This window comes from Bombina bombina, chromosome 12, assembly GCF_027579735.1.
Source record: "Bombina bombina isolate aBomBom1 chromosome 12, aBomBom1.pri, whole genome shotgun sequence".
NCBI lineage: Eukaryota > Metazoa > Chordata > Amphibia > Anura > Bombinatoridae > Bombina > Bombina bombina.
The window spans coordinates 95641493-95651492 of record NC_069510.1 but is presented as its reverse complement, the minus strand read 5'-3'; the positions used below and the strand labels follow the sequence as shown (position 1 = coordinate 95651492).

At 40.0% G+C, this 10000-nt stretch overlaps 1 protein-coding gene across 1 annotated transcript in view; it reads right to left on the bottom strand.

Moving 5' to 3' along the window:
- Window positions 1–9701, bottom strand: part of ATP2B3 (ATPase plasma membrane Ca2+ transporting 3) — a 287085-nt gene extending 277384 nt beyond the window's left edge. The window contains exon 1 of the mRNA XM_053695746.1: window positions 9500–9701. Coding sequence (XP_053551721.1) covers window positions 9500–9701 — 202 coding nt within the window. The remainder of the gene's footprint in view (window positions 1–9499) is intronic.
- Between the last annotated feature and the right edge of the window lie 299 nt (window positions 9702–10000).

Below are 10000 nucleotides of genomic sequence, written 5' to 3'. Positions count from 1 at the left end.
GAAGTTAGATTTTGATGTTTGAATGGACCCTGGATCAGAAGGTCCTGTTTCAGAGGTAGAGACCAAGGCGGACAGGATGACATGTCCACTAGATCTGCATACCAAGTCCTGCGTGGCCATGCAGGTGCTATTAGAATCACTGATGCTCTCTCCTGTTTGATTCTGGCAATCAATCGAGGCAGCATCGGGAAGGGTGGAAACACATAAGCCATCTTGAAGGTCCAAGGTGCTGTCAGAGCATCTATCAGAACCGCTCCCGGATCCCTGGATCTGGACCCGTAGCGAGGAAGCTTGGCGTTCTGACGAGACGCCATGAGATCTATCTCTGGTTTGCCCCAACGTCGAAGTATTTGGGCAAAGACATCCGGATGAAGTTCCCACTCCCCCGGATGAAAAGTCTGACGACTTAAGAAATCCGCCTCCCAGTTCTCCACTCCCGGGATGTGGATTGCAGACAGGTGGCAAGAGTGAGACTCTGCCCAGCGAATTATCTTTGATACTTCCATCATTGCTAGGGAGCTTCTTGTCCCTCCCTGATGGTTGATGTAAGCTACAGTCGTGATATTGTCCGACTGAAACCTGATGAACCCCCGAGTGGTTAACTGGGGCCAAGCCAGAAGGGCATTGAGAACTGCTCTCAATTCCAGAATGTTTATTGGAAGGAGACTCTCCTCCTGATTCCATAGTCCCTGAGCCTTCAGAGAATTCCAGACAGCGCCCCAACCTAGTAGGCTGGCGTCTGTTGTTACAATTGTCCAGTCTGGCCTGCTGAATGGCATCCCCCTGGACAGATGTGGCCGATAAAGCCACCATAGAAGAGAATTTCTGGTCTCTTGATTCATATTCAGAGTGGGGGACAAATCTGAGTAATCCCCATTCCACTGACTTAGCATGCACAATTGCAGCGGTCTGAGATGTAGGCGTGCAAAGGGGACTATGTCCATTGCCGCTACCATTAATCCGATCACCTCCATGCATTGAGCTACTGACGGGTGTTGAATGGAATGAAGGACACGGCATGCATTTTGAAGCTTTGTTAACCTGTCTTCTGTCAGGTAAATCTTCATTTCTACAGAATCTATCAGAGTCCCCAAGAAGGGAACTCTTGTGAGTGGAAAGAGAGAACTCTTCTTTTCGTTCACCTTCCATCCATGCGACCTTAGAAATGCCAGTACTAACTCTGTATGAGACTTGGCAGTTTGAAAGCTTGAAGCTTGTATCAGAATGTCGTCTAGGTACGGAGCTACCGAAATTCCTTGCGGTCTTAGTACCGCCAGAAGAGTACCCAGAACCTTTGTGAAGATTCTTGGAGCCGTAGCCAATCCGAATGGAAGAGCTACAAACTGGTAATGCCTGTCTAGAAAGGCAAACCTTGATCGATGGAACTCTTAGGAATTTGTTTAGGATCTTTAAATCCAAGATTGGCCTGAAAGTTCCCTCTTTCTTGGGAACTACAAACAGATTTGAGTAAAACCCTTGTCCTTGTTCCGACCGTGGAACTGGATGGATCACTCCCATTAATAAAAGATCTTGTACGCAGCGTAGAAACGCTTCCTTCTTTGTTTGGTTTGCTGACAACCTTGACAGATGAAATCTCCCTCTTGGGGGAGAGGATTTGAAGTCCAGAAGGTATCCCTGAGATATGATCTCTAACGCCCAGGGATCCTGAACATCTCTTGCCCAAGCCTGGGCGAAGAGAGAAAGTCTGCCCCCACTAGATCCGGTCCCGGATCGGGGGCCCTCGATTCATGCTGTCTTAGGGGCAGCAGCAGGTTTCCTGGCCTGCTTGCCCTTGTTCCAGGACTGGTTAGGTTTCCAGCCTTGTCTGTAGCGAGCAACAGCTCCTTCCTGTTTTGGTGCAGAGGAAGTTGATGCTGCTCCTGCTTTGAAATTACGAAAGGAACGAAAATTAGACTGTCTAGCCTTAGCTTTGGCTTTGTCCTGAGGCAGGGCATGGCCTTTACCTCCTGTAATGTCAGCGATAATCTCTTTCAACCCGGGCCCGAATAAGGTCTGCCCTTTGAAAGGTATATTAAGCAACTTAGATTTAGAAGTAACATCAGCTGACCAGGATTTTAGCCACAGTGCTCTGCGTGCCTGAATGGCGAATCCGGAATTCTTAGCCGTAAGTTTAGTTAAATGTACTACGGCATCTGAAATAAATGAGTTAGCTAACTTAAGGGCTTTAAGTTTGTGTGTAATCTCATCTAGTGTAGATGATTCAAGTGTCTCTTCCAGAGACTCAAACCAAAATGCTGCTGCAGCCGTGACAGGCGCAATACATGCAAGAGGTTGCAATATAAAACCTTGTTGAACAAACATTTTCTTAAGGTAACCCTCTAATTTTTTATCCATTGGATCTGAAAAAGCACAGCTATCCTCCACCGGGATAGTGGTACGCTTAGCTAAAGTAGAAACTGCTCCCTCCACCTTAGGGACCGTTTGCCATAAGTCCCGTGTGGTGGCGTCTATTGGAAACATTTTTCTAAATATCGGAGGGGGTGAGAACGGCACACCGGGTCTATCCCACTCCTTAGTAACAATTTCAGTAAGTCTCTTAGGTATAGGAAAAACATCAGTACTCGCCGGTACCGCAAAATATCTATCCAACCTACACATTTTCTCTGGTATTGCAACTGTGTTACAATCATTCAGAGCCGCTAATACCTCCCCTAGTAATACACAGAGGTTTTCCAGCTTAAATTTAAAATTTGAAATATCTGAATCCAGTCTATTTGGATCAGAACCGTCACCCACAGAATGAAGTTCTCCGTCCTCATGTTCTGCCACCTGTGACGCAGTGTCTGACATGGCCCTAATATTATCAGCGCACTCTGTTCTCACCCCAGAGTGATCACGCTTACCTCTCAGTTCTGGTAATTTAGCCAAAACTTCAGTCATAACAGTAGCCATATCCTGTAATGTGATTTGTAATGGCCGCCCAGATGTACTCGGCGCTACAATATCACGCACCTCCCGAGCGGGAGATGCAGGTACTGACACGTGAGGCGAGTTAGTCGGCATAACTCTCCCCTCGTTGTTTGGTGAAATATGTTCAATTTGTACAGATTGACTTTTATTTAAAGTAGCATCAATACAGTTAGTACATAAATTTCTATTGGGCTCCACTTTGGCATTAGCACATATAGCACATGTATCTTCCTCTGAATCAGACATGTTTAACACATTAGCAATTAACTAGCAACTTGGAAATGCTTTTCAAGTAATTTACAATAATATGAAAACGAACTGTGCCTATAAGAAGCACAGAAAAAATTATGACAGTTGAAATAAATAAATTATAGCATCAAATCTTTGTAAGAAATATACAATTTTAGCAAAGGATTGTTCCCATTAGCAAAGGATAACTAACCCTGACAGCAGAAAAAATACACAAATAAACGTTTTTTATCACAGTCAACTACAATCTTCACAGCTCTGCTGTGAATGATTACCTCCCTCAAAACAAGCTTTGAAGATCCCTGTAGAGATGAACCGGATCATGCAGGAAGAAAATGAACCTCTGACTGAGTTTTTTGATGCGTAGTAAAAGCGCCAAAAATGGCCCCTCCCCCTCACACATAACAGTGAGAGAGATCAGTAAACTGTTTAAATTTAAACAAAACTATTGCCAAGTGGAAAAAACAGTGCCCAAAACATTTTTTCACCCAGTACCTCAGAGAAATAAACGATTTTACATGCCAGCAAAAAAACGTTTAACCTCAATAAATTAATTGTTATTTAAAAACCTATTGCAAGTCCCTGCAAATTAGGTTAAGTCTATGCATACAGTATAAATCCAGTGAAGTACCATTCCCCAGAATACTGAAGTATAAAATATACATACATGACAGCCTGATACCAGATACATCTACTGTGTTTAAGGCTGAGTTTACATTATAACGGTATGGCAGGATTTTCTCATCAATTCCATGTCAGAAAATAATAAACTGCTACATACCTCTTTGCAGATTAATCTGCCCGCTGTCCCCTGATCTGAAGTTTACCTCTCCTCAGATGGCCGAGAAACAGCAATATGATCTTAACTACTCCGGCTAAAATCATAGCAAAAACTCAGGTATATTCTTCTTCAAATTCTACCAGAGAATGAATAACACACTCCGGTGCTATTATAAAATAACAAACTTTTGATTGAAGGTAATAAACTAATTAAAATCACCACAGTCCTCTCACACATCCTATCTATTCGTTGGGTGCAAGAGAATGACTGGAGGTGACGTAGAGGGGAGGAGCTATATAGCAGCTCTGCTGGGTGAATCCTCTTGCACTTCCTGTAGGGGAGGAGATAATATCCCAGAAGTAATGATGACCCGTGGACTGACCACACTTAACAGGAGAAATGTAAGTTTCATGTCTCTTTAAATAAATGTACTTATATATTGGCTCTTTTAAACTTCGGCCTCTCAAGTCAAAATTAAACTTTCATTATTTAAATGGAGCAGCAATTTTAAGCAACTTTCCAATTTACTTCATTAAAAAAATGTGCAGTCTTTTTATATTTACACTTTTTGAGTCACCAGCTCCTACTGAGCATGTGCAAGAATTCACAGAATATGCATATATGCATTTGTGATTGGCTGATGGCTGTCACATGCTACATATATGCATTTGTGATTGGCTGATGGCTGTGACATGGTACGTGTATGCATTTGTGATTATAAGGGCTCAAAGATAGGGGGTCTCAGGTGTTAGGAAAAAAAAGCCGCCAAAGGAATTTAACATAGAGATACGTACATATATAGTACATGTCTAAAGATGTATATGTATACAGACAACAGTGGCTGTTTAGAACATGCCTTAAAGGGACAGTCAACATAAAAATAGTTTTAACATATTTCTATAAAGTTGCCCTAGATCGTTTTTTCCAAATATGTGCCAGTTTTTAACGATAAACCGTTTTTAAGTTAAATCACTTACTTTTCCCCCTGCTGCCGTGTTAAAATGTCAGTGTAGCCCCGCCCCTTTTTCATCATCCGTGACATCATTAATATCCTGTGTAATTGTTCTAAGTTACTCGTAACCGTTTTTCGCACATGTGCAATGCGCCTATTTATCCTGGTTTCCCTGACCGAGCCTTTCCTTGGTGTCTGCAACCTCTCAGCTGGCGCACACATCCACACACAAGAAGCCTATTGTATTGACACTGCTCGCTGGCTTCCCACGCTCCTCCTCTTCCCTTTCCTCCTTGGCATCCCTACCTCCCCTCCCTGCACAACATATAAGGGGATGCACCAGCTGCTGCATCCCCTTATACAGGTACATCGAGCTGCTGTATCCCCTTATACAGGTACATCAAGCTGCTGCATCCCCTTATACAGGTACATCAAGCTGCTGTATCCCCTTATACAGGTACATCAAGCTGCTGCATCCCCTTATACAGGTACATCAAGCTGCTGTATCCCCTTATGCAGGTACATCAAGCTGCTGTATCCCCTTATACAGGTACATCAAGCTGCTGTATCCCCTTATACAGGTACATCAAGCTGCTGCATCCCCTTATACAGGTACATCAAGCTGCTGCATCCCCTTATACAGGTACATCAAGCTGCTGTATCCCCTTATACGGGTACATTAAGCTGCTGTACATCTATTGTTATTTGTGCAGCAGCAGAATGACATGAGATGCAGCAGGTTGGTGTAACTGTAGATTAATATAAATCAGTTAGCTAGTTAGGTCAGTATGAACAGGGGTGTAGCAGTTCAGTACAACTAGGTGAAGTACAGCCACTTCTGGGGATTTTTTTATTTAGCAAAAAATCGCGAACTCTCGCGGTTTTAAAATTGCGGCGATTAATCTCGGTTTTAAATCGCATATGCGATTAATCGTGCAGCCCTAATTCTCACCATAAATTAATTTATCATCTAAGCATACATTTTAGGCTAAATTACAAGTGAGACGCAAACAATTGCGCTAGCGTTATTGCGATCGTTTGCACCCCTTTCAGTTGCGCTAATGGCAATCTCAGAGCTGTGGTTAACTGTTTTCCGAAACAAAAAAGTTGCACAAAGCACTTCAAGAATACATTACAAAGTCTAGTTACACTCATATTAACACTGTCTAATAAAAATTATTTGATAAAAATATTGCACAAAAAGTTATAAGGGATCAAAGATATGAGGTCTCAGGTGTTAGAAAAAACATAGAGACACATACATATACATGCTTAAAAATGTAAAATACGTATGTATATATATATATATATACATGTGGCCCTCGGTTTACAACGGTTCAATTTACACCGTTTCAGAATAACAACCTTTTTTTTCAGTCATGTGACTGCTATTGAAAAGCATTGAGAAGCAGTGCATTGATTACAATAGCCAGTAGGTGGAGCTGTCCGCTTTTGTTGCAGCAAAGATATGCAAGCCAAGCAAGCTGAAATTAATCAGTTTAACCAGACCTGAGCTATCGAGCTGCTTGCAAAGGAACAAGATCTTCCTGTCTATAAATCAGTCCAGATTGGAATGCATAGAAAGAACTGTTTGCAGAAAAATGCAAGTAAAGTCTGTGTTGTGTAATTATTGTATTAGGTTTATAATGCTGTTTAGCAAATGTTTTTGTTCATTTAACTTAGTTTAATTATATATTCTGTGTTGTGTGATTATTTTATTAGGTTTATAATGCTGTTTAGCATTTAAAGTCTTCATTTCAAAGCTTTAAAAATAATGTATTAGGTGTTACTTATGCCAGTTTTGAGAGGGGCCTGGAACCTAACTCCCTCACTTCCCATTGACTTACATTATAAACTGGGTTTCAATTTACAACGGTTTCGATTTACAACCATTCCTTCTGGAACCTAACCCCGGCGTAAACTGAGGGCTACCTGTATATATATATATATATATATATATATATATATATATATATATATATATATATATACAGTATATATGTATTAATGTATTTATCTGTGTATATATGTATTTACAGACATATATACACACGTTTAAACATATAAATATATATGTACACACATATAGACATATATATATATATAAGTGCATTAGAGCCCTTTGCCATTAAAGGGACACTAAACCCAATTTTTTTCTTTTATGATTCAGAGCAGGCAATTTTAAGCAACTTTCTAATTTACTCCTATTATCAGGAATAAAAGCTTAGGAGCCAGCTTATTTTAGGTTCAGCACCTGGGTAGTGTTTGCTGAATGGTGGATAAATGTAGTCACCAATAAGCAAGCGCTATCCAGGCTTCTAAACCAAAAATGGGCCGGTTCCTAAGCTTTCATTCCTGCTTTTCAAATAAAGATAACATGAGGACAAAGAAAAATTGATAATAGGAGTAAATTAGAAAGTTGCTTAAAATTGCATGCTCTATCTGAATCATGAAATAAGAAATTGGGTTTCGTATCCCTTTAAGTAGATGAAAACAAGATAAAAAATATTTATGCAATATTCATATTTAATAAAAACTTTAACTATTTACTGTAAATATTTTTGCTAAGGCGAATATGCGATGTTTGCGCGATGGGTGTTAGTTTTTTTTTCCAACAATTATTTTTTCGTCATTGACTTCCATGGGGAATGCGAAAATATGATTGTGTGATAGTAATGTTTTTTTCCCCTTTTTTTCTTCATTGATTTCTATGGGGGAAAACATGCAAGCGCACACGATAATCTCAGAAGTTTTGCATTATTTAGGTTGCACAAAAAAAAAAATTTTAACTTCAAATATGAGCGCAACCCGACTAGCGCAAAAAACTTAACTCTAGCAAAGTTTTTGTGATAGCGAAAATGCATTTTACTGCGCCACTCGTAATCTAGCCCATTCTGTTTATGTCTTTCTTACCAGTGGGCATACGTTTCCCATAATTCTTCACACATTGTAAAAGTTTGCCCTGGTGTGTGGGCTTGACATATATATCTGACCGTAGGAATCTGACATAAGGGGGGCGATTTATCATTGTGCAGGCGGACATGATCTGCTGTAGCGAATCATGTCTGCAGCACATCGATAAATGACGTCAGCATGTACTGTCGGCATTTATCATTGCACAAGCATTTCTCATGAATTGCTTGTGCAGTACCGCCCCCCCGCACATTCGCAGCCAATCGGCCATAACAGGGGGTGTCAGTCATCCCGATCGTATCCAATTGGGATGATTGCTGTCCGCTACCTCAGAGGTGGCGGACGAGTTAAGGAGCAGCGGTCTTAAAGGGACACTGAACCCAATTTTTTTTCTTTCATGATTCAGATAGAGCATGAGATTTTAAGCAACTTTCTCATTTATTCCTATTATCAAATTGTCTTCGTTCTCTTGGTATCTTTATTTGAAATGGAAGAATGTAAGTTTAGATTTTTGGTGAACAACCTTGGTTGTTCTTGCTGATTGGTGGATAAATTCATCCACCAATAAAAAAGTGTTGTCCAGAGTACTGAACCAAAAAAAAAAAGCCTAGATGCCTTCTTTTTCAAATAAAGATAGCAAGAGAACGAAGAAAATTGATAATAGGAGTAAATTAGAATGTTGCTTAAAATTGCATGCTCTATCAGAATCATGAAAGAAAAATTTGGGTTCAGTGTCCATTTAAGGGGCGGAGCTACATGAACCATCTCTAGGAATTACTCGTGTAATCTGCTTAATTGACTGCTCTGTTGCAAAGTGTCCCCAACTGTGATCACATCAAACGGAAAAAAAAGTAAAAATTCAGAAACAACATGCAATTTAAACAAGTTTGCAATTTCCTTATATTATCTAATTTGCTTTTTTTATTTTGGCATCCTTTGTTGAAAAGCATACCTAGGTAGGCTCAGGAGCAGCAATGCAGCTAGCTCCCAGTAGTGCATATCTGCTCCTTTAACAAAGGAAACCAAGATAATGAAGCAAAATTGATAACAGAATAAATAGAAGTAATTTGGAAAGTTGATTAAAAATGTATGCTCTATCTGATTCATGAATAGCGTTTGGTGCCCCTTTAAAGGGGCAGTATACACCAATTTTCATATAACTGCATGTAATAAACAGTACTATAAAGAAGAATATGATATAACAATCCAGTATAAAACCTTTTATGAATTTACTTAGAAGCTCACAATTTAGCACTGTTGATGAGCTTAGGCTGGGACACCTACTGAAAGGGGCTGAGAAATGAGGAAGAGCAGACTCTCCCCTGCATATGAAAAGACCCGTTACACAAACAGGAGCAAGCAAGAATCTGTAGACATCAGTATACATCTGATACTTGGGGGCTTGGTTAGGAGTCTGAAAATCAGCACAATGTTATTTAAAAATAAGCAAAACTATAATTTTTTACAAATACACCCCTCAGATTGGCTATATTAATGGATCATCTACAAAACATTTATGCAAAGAAAAATCTAGTGTACAGTGTCCCTTTAATAAAAGCAACAACAAAAACCAATCATTTGTTTTCAAATGCTATTACCCTGGACATGGGGATGTTTCATGTTTACTGCTAGAATTAACACTACACATATATCTCCATATCATCAGTAATTACCTTCATTGGGAGAAGTCTTGAGTCTCCTGCAGAGGCCATGGACATCGCCATAACTATCCTGGATTTTTTGTATGGCCTCTGCTCCGCGTAGCTCCATCAGGGAACGCAGCTCCTGTAACGTGCATCCGAAACCACCAGCATGGTTCTGCTCTCTCCTCTGGTTTTTTGGGTAAAAATCCACAGAACTGTTAAGATCTCCCATTTTGTATTTTCTGTAGGAGACGTGTCGCTATCCACGTAATATATATATTTTTTTTTTAAGCCTAGCCGCCACTGTCGTGAGGATTTTATCAATAGGTGCTTCAGTAGGATGTGATCAATAATAGGCCTGCAAAGACAGTGAACATGCAAGATAACATTGTTAGTGCCAATGGATTCATTAGTGATTCTACTTGTTATGGATAAACTGTTTAAATGACATTAATTTGACATTTGTTTTTTTACTATAAATACTATTTATCAGGGAAGCCCTATTATTAGTAGAAAAATAGTAGGATGGTG